General features: G+C 32.9%; 1 protein-coding gene across 1 annotated transcript; it reads right to left on the reverse strand.

Moving 5' to 3' along the window:
* Nucleotides 1–805: 805 nt before the first annotated feature.
* On the reverse strand, nt 806–14,479 carry LOC136988239 (D-aminoacyl-tRNA deacylase 2-like). The gene is made up of 3 exons (XM_067286098.1): nt 14,255–14,479; nt 4,859–4,928; nt 806–1,210 (listed from the first exon to the last, which is right to left on the reverse strand). The coding sequence occupies exons 1-3, from the start codon at nt 14,354–14,356 to the stop codon at nt 906–908; spliced, it is 477 nt and encodes a 158-aa protein (XP_067142199.1). The 5' UTR covers nt 14,357–14,479; the 3' UTR covers nt 806–905.
* Nucleotides 14,480–14,842: the final 363 nt, after the last annotated feature.

The following is a 14,842-nucleotide window of genomic DNA, read 5'->3' on the forward strand; positions in this document are numbered from 1 at the left end:
GAAGTTTTTAAATACGTTTTAACTTTTATTACACTAAATTAATACCTTATTGATAAAGATTACAGCCCAGTTCAAGTCATTAATAGATTATTGTCAGTTTTTAATGTTAAAATTGATATTGAATTTGTAAATTGTGTTTAATAATTTAAATGTAAGTTTTTGGTATTCAAAACTGTTTTTCAGCTGTAGAAACATTAATTTTATGACTGCAATCGTTTTTGGCATTTACAACTTTATGCACTTGCACAATTTTGGCATTTACAACGTTATGGCTCTAACCCTGTTTTTAAACTTTTTTTGTTTCCTTACTATTATTCGTAGGTGTTTGAAATTAAACCCAATGTTTTATTCCAAACTATAAATTGTTAAAATAATTTTTCTAGCATTTGATTAAAGTTTGTTCATTAGAAAAAGTGTTTTTTCTCTCTCCTGAAAAATTTGTTTTTTGGCATTTACAACCTTATGGCATTGCACGCTTCATTTATGCTAATGATTTAGTATTGGTTGCTGACTCACCACAGGATCTATATTTATTGGTAAAATACAATTACCAATAAATGTGGATAAATCAAAAGGTATTTGATTTCTTTAGTAATGGCTTTGTTTACAGTGAGGGAGGAAGATGGTGTCTGAAACGTAATTTGATTGAAGTTATAGACAAATATAAGTATTCAGGGTTTTATTACAATCAAATGATCATTTTTCTAAACATTTGAACCATAAATTATAGCCAAGAAATTTTTATCAATAGTTATCACATGTAATAAAAAAACCAAATTTGTTATTTTTTCTAATTATACTCATATTTTTTCTTTCTCTGCCTAATTGAACACAAACTATTATTTTAATAAATTTATTTATTTATTATATTACATAAATTACTACACTAAACAAAATTTATCACTTTAAAAATCTATGATGTGAGTGTAAGGTCCATTCGTTTCCATATTTAATACTTGTCTATTTCCATACGTTCCATATTTTACATTAATTTTTTCTGCTACTAATTCTTTGCATTTTTTAATAAATACTTCATACAGTTCGAATCCCTCACTTTTATTTATTATTCTGTGATACTGAAAACTTTTACCTTTTAACCTCCCTCCCAGACAGGCTTGTGGAACAATAAGAATATCACCTGGCAAATCCACAATTGACACCATTCCTCTATCTTCAGTTTCGCACAGTTTTACACTCAAAGCTGTTGTAACTATTAAAAAATTTTTGTATAAATTATAATTATTTTCTAAAAATATTTGTTACATTATTAATATATAATGCAATTGTACATAAAGCATTAATATTGGAGTTTCTAATAGACAATTCTTAATGACACTAGAATTATTAAAGAACTAATTTAATATTTACCGCATTATTAAAGTGTATGGATTGCATACTACTCACAGTTAATGCTGATCCAAGATCAAGACCCTAACAGTAAATTTTTACTAGGGTTCTGGGCTGTTTATGTATATATCTGATTAGGACCTTCCTAATTATGTGATGTGTGTTACGTACACTACTTTCTGCATTGTTATGTATGTATTGTTGTAAAGCTATAATGTTTCTTGGCTTTAGTGTAGTCTGTGTGGAATATTTGTTGTGATGCCTATATGCAAGAAAGAATTATAGGCACAAGTATCTTATCCACTCTCCACAGTAGCTTTATTCTTGGGGTATTTGTTAACACTTCCAATGTGTTTATTTTGTATATTGTGGCATTTGATTAATTATTTAATAAATAAATAATTCTCTTTCGAATAGAGATTACTTTGAATAAATTTTGAGAATGTTTGATCAGGCAAAAGTTTAATTACTTTTTGAAGTTATAATCATATGGAAAACATTAAGATTGGATTTATCAATTAGCCTTTAATCCCTTTTTTATATAATACAGTATACTTTCTATGAATACATATTACATAATTTTATTAATTGTATTCCATAAAAAAAATTATGCTCTATGTATTTGTAGAAAGTATATTGTATTAAAAGAAAAACTGTCATTTAAAATTGGTTAAATTAGAATTAAAAAGACTAGACCTATAAACCAGCAATATATATTACAAAAATTTGTTGGTTTATAGGTTTAGTGTTTTTAATATTGTATTAAGATTGGAAATTCAATGGCATCTCCATCCCCACTTTGGAAATGCCATTGAATTTCCAATCTTAATATTTCCTGCTTCCAAGACCAGGTTAATGTCCAAGTACATAAAAAAAGGAATCTTAAGGAAAGATGATTAAGTGAAGTGTTCTGCATGCCTATGCCAAATTCCACTTGAATATCAGTGGTTTAAGTATGTATTGTGTTGGTTCTGCCGTGTTTGATGTAACCATATCTAATGTTGTTTAGGTTGCTTTTACACTGCCAACGACGACGACCACAGATCCTAAATGATAATGACGGCTTGACTTTTGCTGTATTTGTTAATCACCAAAGTGTTCACATCGTTCATTAGTTTGTATTACATGTGCAATGTACAATACATTAGGCTTAGTGTTATTACTTGGAAATTTGCACTTCTAGAGTGGATTTGTCTCTTGTTTAACTGTGGATATGAACGATAAAATGTTAATTCTTTGACGTTGATGGCTGAATTTATTGTTATTAAGAAAAACATCAAAAAGTCAGCAGTGGATCAGAGCTATTAATACCGAGAGAAAAACAGATTTCCGTGTTTTGGTCCAGGAATTATGATTAAAAGACATCAAGGAATTTTTAAAATTATTTTGTATGTTTCCAAATACTTTATTAAAACTTTATTAAGAAAAACATCATTTCTTAATAACAATAAATTCAGCCATCAACGTCAAAGAATTAACATTTTACCTTTCATATCCACAGTTAAACCAGAGACAAATCCACTCTAGAAGTGCAAATCTCCAAGTAATAACACTAAGCCTAATGTATTGTACAGTACATTGCACATGTTGTAATACAAACTAATGAACGATGTGAACACTTTGGTGATTAACAAATACAACAAAAGTCAAGCCGTCATTATCATTTAGGATCTGTGGTCGTTGTCGTTGGCAGTGTAACAGCAACCTAAACAACATTAAATATGGTTACATCAAACACAGCAGAACCAACACAGTACATACTATCTCATCTCATGTATAGTACATGGATGACATAGAACCGTATGTATCCACACAAGCACAGTTAAATCAATTAGAAGTTATACATACATACACCACTGATTAGTCCAACTAAAAAGTGTGCGATCTAGCTACTTCAGCCCCTTGTTCAGAAAAGAAAAATATGTATGCTGATCAATTAGTCCGACTCATTCAGAAAAATAGAGTACTTATTTAAAGCAGGGATAATAAAGGAATGATTCAAAAATATTCAAATTCAATTGGGTCAAAATAATTTAACTACTAAACACAAATACTACAAAGAACACTACATATTTAATAAATTAACTTGATGCATTTTGTATTTAAAATAAATGATTATAACAAAATACAAAAAGATTTTAAAAAGTTAATAAATATATAATAAATTTTCTTTCATTTAAATAAAAGAACTAAAGTAAACTTAAAATGCGAGAGTCGGAGTTGACACATTTTTTCCAACTCCGACTCCTTGGCCAGAAATTCCTCCCGATTCCGACTCCACAGCTCTGGCGGAAACACTTAAATAAACTGTATTAGATAAACTAAAGAAGTGGAAACACTTAAATAAATAAACTGTATTAATGTAATGTAAAAATAAAAAAAAACTTTCAAAAATAATTTCAGTGTTATATTATTTCAAATTGTCATATTTTCATTTACCAGAATATTAAGACACATTTTTATAATAAATCATTAGAAAACGTTATTTCAATTAATTTAATTTAATTTTGTGATCAATACTGTAGTGGCCGAAATCACTACTATGGTTATCTGCTGCACATATCTGTGTATACATTATTTTTCTCTATTCACCTACTATTTAAATTGTATTTTTTTAAACTTTTACTGTATAGGTTGTTATTCTGCTCTCAAGCTAATTTTCATGTTGGTTGGTTTGTATCGGTCATCTCTTCATCCATTCATACCATTTTCACTAACGTTATCATATTTTTTGAACACTATCTCAGTATAATTATATATATGTATGTATAACTTTTCATTTATGTATCATTGTATTTAATCCGATTCTTCATTGTTTACAAAATATAAATGAAATCAAATCATATAGGAAATTTAAAAAATTCATTGAGATGTTAAAAGAATAATTTATTTGTTTCAATCTCAATGTGTTTTGAAACTGTAACACCATTAATACACATGTCTGAAATTTAAGGATGATCACAAACACAATTGCTAGTGGAGATATCTCATAAAAAGTCATGGACCAGAGACTTTATCTAGATATCTCCACTAGCAATTGATCAGTGATGAGCCATCATGACATTGTGAGTGCTGCATCACAATTTAAGATGAATATATTCCATATTGACAGATTTCTCTGCCTGGATATTAGTAAGCACTTTCCATCTATTCTCCACCTACATACAGTACAACTGCAGTATGTATTTTTTGTTGCTTTGATTTGTAAAATCTTACAAGCTGTTGTATACTACCCTTTGTTAGACATTGGGTAAATAGTCGTCTGCATTCATCTACAGTTCTCCCTATTCATGTAAAAATGTCACATATCCTTAAGTTTTGGACATGTATGTATTTATTACTAAAATCTTTTTTTTTTTTTTTTCCTTCTAGAATATATAGTTTTAAAAGTATTCTTAGAGGATTATATGGCATAATTTGAAGTTTGAGTTTAAATAGATTAAATTCAAATACTATAATATACACAGCATATTGAACAATCTTAATTTTAATATAAATTTTCAATTCTCACCCATTTTATGAACCAGTTCTTCAGAAGCACCTTTCAGAAAGCATACATAAATAACTATTCCTCGATTTATCTATCAATAAAAATATTTAATAGTAATTAGTAATTAGTTTGTTAAAACCCTTTGCTGCACTAGTATTACTATAGGTTTATTTATTACATTAAACTCTTTATTAATCAACACACATTATATAAATATAATCATTATTAAAATAAGTTAAGTTTGGTAATTACTTTGCACATAACATTCAACAAAATAATTTGTGAAAATTTCACTTACAAACTGGAATATTTTTTTAAAAATAAGTAATTATTAACTACGTTAATTAAAATAATGTTAACAAAAAGTATTATTAACAAAATTATATAATTTCATCATAAAAAAAACATTTAAAATGTCATTTGTACAATATAAAAAAAATGTAATATTTTATTGGATGATCCCTCCTCAAAGTATCATCATCATCATCATCATTTTGCCTGACAGATGATAGCAGTATTCATATTGACCAGTCAATGTGATAAATTACAATAAAGAATGTGAAATTTATTATGCTGCTTGATGTTGGTTGTCATTATAATGCCCATATTAACTACTTAGTCCTTAATATACAGATATTTATATATGGCTGGTTGATGTAAAATGGATGGCTGGTCAGGTCTCATCAAATGGAACTCATTTCACACCAACCATGAAATGTTGATGTGAAGAATGACTGGCATGAAATGTTCACATCTGCATATAAATATATGCAGATGTGGACATTTCATGCCAGCCATCCTTATTGTTTAGGACCAATACATATGATTTTCTTCAAGAAGAATCAGGCATTCATGAGATGATAACCATTCCATTGATTATATCAGTTGATACTCATTTTTGTATATCTGGAAATGCAACCCCTAATTTTAACATATTTGTACGGAAGAACTGATCTTGGATTTGATTCGTGCATATTTACAAATCCGATTCATATTAATAAGTTTTTACAAGCGATTACTTCAGTTATTTGCCATTCAAATTATCTAAAAACATTAACAATTATTAACCTACCAGTGTCCATGAACATATGCATGGTGAATCATTGCTGTCACTGCCATTTATCATTCTAGTTCCTTTCACCAATACTACTAAATGTCAGTAGTAGTGGTTTGGCACGTATTACTGACATCACAAAATTAATTTTTCCAGTAAATTCCTTGAATAATTTGCCGAGTAAATTCAGATTACAAATTACTAAAATCAAAAATATCAGGAAACAATTTAAAATCCTCATAAACATCGTTTGTATAAATTTGAAGTGTTAGAGAATCCATGTCAGTATATAATAAATGCATGTTTTCACGGTATCTGTTTTTAAATATTTTATAAAATGTTTTATATATATATATATATATATATATATATGTGCAATTTGCTTAATTCTAATACGCAAAAACCTATACAAATAGATTTGTCTAAAATTAAGTTAGGTTTCTTCATTTTAAAAATTGAGAGATTATTGTTTATAATTTGAACTTTTTGGTTAATGTTACCTATGGTTCCAAGATGGCGGCTCGTCTGATTCCAACAAGGAAACAGTGGGAACGCACATTCTAACCTAACCTATTCTAATAATTTTGTTGGTAATAATTATGGTAATTTATTAGAATAGGTTAGTTTTTTTTTTTTTTTTTTTGTGGTTTTAGGCCCTTTACCGCTCTGAGAGCACAAAAAGGCCAAGATCTGATATGTACACAAGAGTGTCTGCGTTTGTTAGTAAAGGTGTCCCAAAGAGGGCTCATAAGAAATACTAGTCCCTTGTGAGGGCTCATAGGCTTACGTGTTTTGTGTTATGTTTCAGTATTTTATTCTGAATGTTATGTTTTGTGTTATGCTATTTACTTACCATTTTGTTTGTTTAGAGAAGAGGAAAGATAGATGGATAGAAAAGTTGCAGTTTGCATGTATTAATTAACCAGACCTAACCATAATTTCTGAGTTACTCAGAGTTGCCGAAGAAAAGAAGGCAGCAGTGAACAATTCAATGATAGTAGTTTCCAGCAAAATGGGAATAGCTATTAATAATTAAGAATTTAGAAAAAAAAGGGGGAAAATACTACACCCTTTAGGGGTACTACAGTAGCCTTCCGGGAGGACTTTTAGGGAACTGGCCCCCATTTGGGACAGAAAGTGGAGGAAACCTGGAAAAACTCCACTCAGCTAGCAGCAAAAAGAAAATCAGTTGGGAAACCAACAGTGTAGAAGTTTAATCTAGCAAAGGCAAAATAAACTACTGGATGCTGGAAACAAATACCACATGGGAGAGGAAGAGAAGTATAAGAAAGCTTTAAGATTAGGGCCCACACAACAGTCTCCAACAGGTGTGTAGTTCTGTGCAGTGAGTGATGAGCTTTACCTGTGAAATTAATTTATATATTATTACCTAGCAATTGGCTAGAAGAAGGAGCCTGCAGTGCTAGGTGAGGAGAAGAAAAAATGAACATAAAGTTTAAAGAATAGCAGCAGTTGATAGGTGCAGTGGCTTGCTAATGCCACGTTACTTGGCGTTCACAGGAGGAAGAAGGCGACGGGAGGCAAGAAGGAAAGTTTGTTGTCGAGTACAGACGACAACCCCGGAGCAGAACCATTGCTGCTGATCAACTGAGGGAAACTCATACCGGAATCGAAGCCACTAACCGAGAAAGGCCAAAGCAGTGGACAAGGAGATCCACCTGTGCAAAGCATTGGCCTTGAAAAGTAAAATAAGTGGGTTTGGTGCGTGAACCACAGACCCCAGCACCCACTCAGAGGAAGGAGAAAGACCCGGTATTCCTCTTGCCTAAGTAGAAGGGGCGGAAGGCGACAGATGGACAAACAGCAATAGTGAAGTAGAGGAGAAAAAAGAGTAAGGATAGTAGGAGTAGAAAGAATGGTGCCATAAGAACACCTTTGTTAGGGTGGATTGTTTTTCTATTTATTTTACAATTGCCCACTACTAATGAAAAAACATTTCGTGTGGGAGAAAACATTCAATTTAATTTGGTGTCAGGCAATATTGTAAGAGCAGTGCAGCAGCAGAGACCGGTACTTGATCGTCCAAACGTTCGTTTGGACGATCAAGAAGTACTGGATATTAAGGTTAAACGAAGTGAATGTGTATTAAGTTAACCGGTATTTAAGTCAAGTAGATGTGGTAGCAGCAGAGACTAGAACAGATCGGCATAAAGGAAGTGCGTGGAGGAGGATAGGATTTGAAGTGAAAAAGAGTGGTGAAAAATGGTGAGAAGGAATTTATTATAGTGGTTGTGGTGGAAGGGGTGAGAAAGGATAGATATGGGTTGAAGATTGGGGACTGAATTAAAGGTAATGATTAATAATTTATACAAGCTGAAATGATGAGTATATACAATGAGTGTTTTTTATTTATTTATTTCTTTTCCAACAAGGCCAGCCGATGAAAACAGGGCTGGCCAAGGAAGTTTTCAAAGCTATAATGTGATGAAGAGTAGACAGTGTATATACAGTGGTAAGGGGAGTAGGGAATAGAAAATTGGATACAGAAAGAGAAGTTGTAGTGTTTGACTTAATAGAAGTGGTGAATAGGAAACAGTAGAGTATAACATGTGTAAAATGCTGTAGTGTGTGTTTGGGAAGTATAATAATTATTTGATGAGTAACAGAGTTGATAGAAAGTTCTGTAGAGTGTGTATAACATGTATAATAGTGTATGATTGTGTATTGAAGTTTGTGATAAAAGTAATAAAAAAAAAAAAACAATCCCACTAAAAGAATGCTTTTATTTGAAGAGCCCAAACCCCTTTGCAGAGATTTGGGCTGAGGAATAGTTGACTAATGACTTGTTAATTTAATTATGAACCTGTAGAGTGTGTGTGGGATGTGTATTAATGTATTGTTGACTAATAGAGTTAATAAAACGACCCCACTAAAAGAAATGGTTTGATTTCAAAAGCCCAAACGCCTTTGCAGAGGTTTGGGCTGGAAAATGGTTGCTAATCACTTATTAATTCGCATCTGATTCTGTAAGTTCGTGTAGGATATGTATAAATGCAGAATAGGTTAGGTTAGGTTAGGTTAGATTTGAATGTGCATCCCTACTGTTTCCCTTCTTCTATTTGCTGGAATCAGAGACAAGTTTCCATCTTGGAACCATAGGTAACATTAATCAAATTTTTCTACAGACAGTTTAGATAGATATCTACAATATTGATTTAATGTCAGATGCTTTTAAGTTAATATGCTTTCTTACATTTTGACATGTTTTGCCAAAAAAACTATTATTCATTAATTTAAAAAATGATTTGTCAAAATCATTAGTCGACAAGACTAATTAGACTTGCACACCAATGGAATAGTCTTATTATGAATATTTGAAAAATCTTGCAAAATCCAAAGGACTTTTGCACAGTTGGCATAATTTAACAAACTAAAAATTTTTATTTTTAATAGTGCTTTAATATGTTAGACATTAATAAATGAGTATAGTGTAATTTGTTTGAAATTCAGACTTAACATGTAATAATTTATTGATGAATCTTTAAAATTTTTGGTGCTTACATGTATACATTTTTTTGTTTCTTATGCATTAAAATAAAACTGAATGTCAACAGAATCTATTGAATATTTTATATTAGTTATTATTTCATTGATAGTATCATTGGCCAAATATATGGTTATCTCTTACCAATTTGGGGATTAAATTAAATTTAATTGAGAAGATTCAAATTTGAGCATTCAGTGCCTGATTTTTAATTGCAAAGAGAAATTGACAATGGAAGAACTAGAGAACCAAGCTTGTAACCCACAGTTCATAAGATTACCTGGATCAAAAAATAAATACAATTGGATGGCTAGATTAAAGAATATGTTGGATAAACAGATATTCCTACTCAACTAGCAGACTTGCTTGAAGAGACTATGATAGAGACAATCCAGACCTATCATGATATAGCATTTCAACAGGAATTTCTACCTTATAATATCTTTTCAGTTTGTGATAACTCTCCTTTAAGGATTCCCTCCATTTATTACATGACATAAATTATCATAAAGTGTTTGTGTTTACAGTTAAAAGTCAATAATTATCAATTGGTATTTCTATATAAGTGTGTTAATTTAAATGTGAAAAAACCTTTGTAATTTTTGTAAATTAATTCCTCAATCTGATAATGTTTATTCATTTAATTCATGTAGTGTATTAGACTTGATGAGATGAAATATTTGATAATGTGGATACATTATCAAATTACTTGAATTATTTTTGTAAACTCATCTATTTTTTGTTGAAGTAAATAAACTCTTATTGTAAGTTTCCCCTTTTGTACAAAAAGCAGTACAACAAATAAATAAATAATGGTACTTTTTGGTTAACAGGACACCAGCTGATATGTACTATACAGCAATGGGTAAAGCTTTGAATAAGGGGTTTCACACTATCCCCAAAATTGTTGACCCTTTGTGAGATATTCTTCTCCAAAGGTCAATTTTTAACATGTATCAGTCTACTGCCTTTTCTACATGCTTTGTATGTAAATGTGCGCATTGGTGCAAGCAATAGCAAGCACCTCAGTGTCCAGGTGGGGGTGAGCCCCCACACCCCCAAAACTACATATCATCAAGTACTCCACGAACAGTCAAGTTGGCTACTCAAAACTGGTAGTCACATGGGCTAAATTGTTAAATGCAATAGTCTTTGCAATGGTCTTCTGGCACCTGTTAACTGAAAAAACCGAATCATGCATTTAACTACTACTACAGCAAACTTCCTTGTATTCCAATACCAGAATGTGAAGCTTCCGTAACACTGTTTATAATGGCGATTACACATTTAACAAACGAGGAAGAAAGCAGAAGTAACTTGCCACAACTAAGCGACAAATTGCCAATGCTCATCGGTTAAATGCCAAAGTCAATTCTTTCTGTAGACAGACTGTAGTAGTCTAAACTTCTGTAATTGTAATATTTAAAATAAAAATTTCTTTTTTAGCTTATTAAATCAGGCCAGTGTTTAGTAATGTCATGTAAAAAATCTAATTAACTAGGAGGGTGAAGGTAAGAAGTGTTCAAAGTAGCCTCAAATTGCATACAGAGTTAGCAAGTTAGACCAGTGGTTCCCAACCGGTGTTCCGTAAGCATCTCCCAAGTGTTCCGCAGATTTAGTCACAAATTGGAAAGTGTACAATCGTATTCGAGCCGCCGAATATCAAAAAATTAAAATCATAAAATTTTCATAAACTTAAATATATATGTACGACTCGTACTTATGGAGTGTACTACTGTTTCGAATAAGATAAAGGCAGTGATAAAAACTGAATAAAATATGTAAAAAACATCAGGCACAAGTTTCCCATTAAAGTTATTTAGGTATATTTTTTCCTGTTTTAGAATTGACATTAATAATATGAGTAGAGATTTTGAATTATAACTGCTCAATTCTAATAAAATAACTGATGACAAGCTTATGTATTTCATATTAACTTAAGTAAGTGTTCCGCTAAAGAAAATTGCTCACAAAAGTGTTCCGCATCCTAGAAAAGGTTGGGAACCACTGAGTTAGACTAATCAGGTATAAAAAAAGCAGACAATGGATGCGTTCTTTAATAGCAGTCATTCCGCATCGCTGCTACTATGGGAGTGTGCTGCTGTTTGTAGGCATTTAGGAACAACGATGAAAGAAAGAAAGATGGCGGTGCCCACACTATCGATAGTATGGTGATGGAGGAATCTATAATTCTAAAATATGAGCTTTTAAAGGCAAAAGAAGGGTCCCAATTGTAAAATTTAACCATAAAATGGATTATTTGTTGAAAGAGCATTCATAATAGCCACGAAAAAAATTAGAATGCTGGCTACCATTCAAAAAAAATTTGAAAAGACACATCACTGCATGCACTAACTTGCGCTTTCACAATTTCTAAATTTTCATTCATAAAACCACATAATGGACCACGAAACAAAACTATCTAAGCCATGGAGGATGCCATTTTGCTTTCCACCGTAAACTACTGCTACAAAAGGCTATTTTTGCGGTTTGACGGCGCACACTCCCACCGGAATTTAGGAACGCATTCCGCGGGAATTTTTATACAGATGTCGCTCATGCAGAGTTACACAGAGAAATAAAAGAACGCACCCAATATAATCATCATAACTGTCATAATTTTATGACAATTATATAAAAATAATATACACTACTGGCATTAAAATTGCTACATCAGGAAGGTGGCATGCCACACATGTGAAATTTGGATGACAGGTCTACATGCTGTGATATGTAAGTGATTAGCTTTTCAATGCATTCATGCAAGGCAGGCGGTGGTAGTGACACCTACAATGTGTATAAAAGAAGAGATTTGACAGCAGCTTTTTCATACAGAAATTGCATTTGAACATTGTTTTCTGGTAAGAATGTTGTTGTTGTCATGTCTCATGTAAGGAGGAGAAATACCCACCAGCACGTGTCTGACTTCGACTGAGGTCAAATTGTAGCCTACTGGAATTTCAGTTTATCGTACCAAAGTATTGCTGCTCGCATTGGTCGCGATCCGATGACTGTCAGCAGAATATGGAATCAATGGGTTTAGGACAGTCATATAAAACATCGTGCAGAATCTCAGCGGTCCCCCATCACTAACAACCAAGAAGACAGATATCTTATCCGCATGGCCTTAAGTGATCGTACAACCATGTCGCGAACTCTTAGTCAAGAAATGGGGTCGTTTGCAAGACAAGTGTCTGCATGAGCAGTTCAACGGCGTTTGCAGCAGCATGGATTGTCAGCTCGGTGACCATGGCTTTGGCTACTCTTGACATTGCATCACAGGCAGGAGTGCCTCCAATGGTGTGATCAACAACAAATCTGGATGCAGGAATGGCATCATGTCGTCTTTACAGATGAATCCTGGCTCTGTTTAGAGCACCATGATGGCCACATCCATGTTTGGTGGCATTGTGGAGAACACATATTGCCAGCATGCATTTGACATCGTCATACTGGCCCATCACCTGGAGTGATAGTATGGGGTGCTGTTGGATACATGTCTTGTTTGCATTTCCAGCTCTTTGAACAACAGCTGTTACATTTCTGATGTGTTAAGGCCCATGGCTCTGCCATATCTTCGAGGCTTCCGCAACACTATATTTCAGCAGGACAATGCACGACCACATGTTGCCCATATTGTCCGACCTTCCTTGATACAGAACATGTCCGACTGTTGCCCCGGCCATCACGTTCTCCTGACCTCTCACAAATTGAAAATGTCCGGTCCATGGGTGCCGAGCAACTGGCACGCCATCATTCACCAGTCACTACAGTCGATGACCTGTAGCATAGTGTTGAAGCTGCATGGACTGCTGAACCTGTATATGCCATCCAATCTCTGTTTGACTCCATGCCCAGGCAGATAAGTGCTATTATTGCTCTGGAAGCAATAATAAGCACTTATTCGTTTTTCTTGAGAAATCAATACCCAGAGTGTGACTGCTCTGGGTATTGATTTCTCAAGATCTATACCTCCAAAATTCCTGAAAATTTAATTACTTGTTCTTCCCACTATAATGTATGTGTCTGATAAATATCATTCTGTTATTTGCATTCCTTCCTGGTGTAGCAATTATGGACTATTGGACTAAATACACTACTGGCCATTAAGCCAGTAGTGTATTTAGTCCAACATGAGCAGCCTTCTTGCAAATCATACAACAAAAATAACATCACCACTAATAGAAGGTTAGTATAGACAAAACAAGCCAACCATACTACTTAGAATTCTAGCAGTGGGAGGAGTCAAGTAGTAGTAAGAAACGAGTTCGACACCACAGCATAATTAGATTCAGCAAGAATTCCGCAACACCAAAGCTGAGTTTATCTTGAAAAGCTTCCGCATCCCTCAGTCCAGCCACGCAGTGACTCACTTTACATTACGTAAAAGAAAATTTCTCGGCTCCAACTTAGGACAATTAGACTTAATAATTCCCGATACCAGGCATTGCTTAAATAAAATTGGTATACTGACACAATGAAGTGGCGTTTTCTTAATCAACACTGGGCGAGTTATCCATCTTTATTTAGTTAGTAACTAACTAAATAAAGATGGATAACTCGCCCAGTGTTGATTAAGAAAACGCCACTTCATTGTGTCAGTATACCAAATATAAATAACAACACGGTTTCGATTGTACCAAATTAAATAAAATTACCTCCAGCTGTCATCAATGCAGTCAAGGAAGATTTCCAGAAGAGCATGGGAAAAAATTAAAAGAAATTTGTGTGGAGGAAGGGAACAAATAATTTCTACCACGCACATTGACTGTTTTTGTGGTCATTTGGTAGAAATAAATCAAATTATACAAATTTTAACCCAACATAGATTAATAATTACGGTAAAAGTATATCATACCTGAACGAATAGAGGATCTTCTTGTTCACTCTTTAACTTAGTTTGTAGCTTTGCATTCAGACATTGCTGAATAACTATTCTACCGATCGAGTCTGTAGTCATTACGAATTGCGGCGTTTTATATAATTCCGCTTAAACTATAAACCTACCACAGGTGTTATCTTAGTATTTACGACACATACAGAATAATAATGATTTAATAATAGCGTAGAACAAGAGGTTTCCTCAACAAGAAAAATACAACCACGTTTTAAAACATGTTTAACAACGCCCCCTGCCGCAGAACGAATAGATCTAGTGATCGAGGTTGTAGTGATGGGTTGTTTCTAAATTTAACTTTAATTTAAAAATAATAAACGATTTTAAAAACTTTAAATTAAAATCCGAGTAAAAAGCTACTCTTTAAAATCCGACTTCGAGTGAGTTAAGAAGACAAATAAGGACGAAAAAGATGCTATACTTTCATAATTTTATTAATTCCATTTCCCAAATGCATTTCGCAACGCCTCATCAGTGGGTAGTTGAGTTTTGGTAACCTCCGTTCCTTTTATGCTGGATGATGTTTTCCCAGCATGCATCTATCTGCAT

This window comes from Centruroides vittatus, unplaced genomic scaffold (assembly GCF_030686945.1).
Source record: "Centruroides vittatus isolate TY-2023 unplaced genomic scaffold, ASM3068694v2 contig_1246, whole genome shotgun sequence".
NCBI lineage: Eukaryota > Metazoa > Arthropoda > Arachnida > Scorpiones > Buthidae > Centruroides > Centruroides vittatus.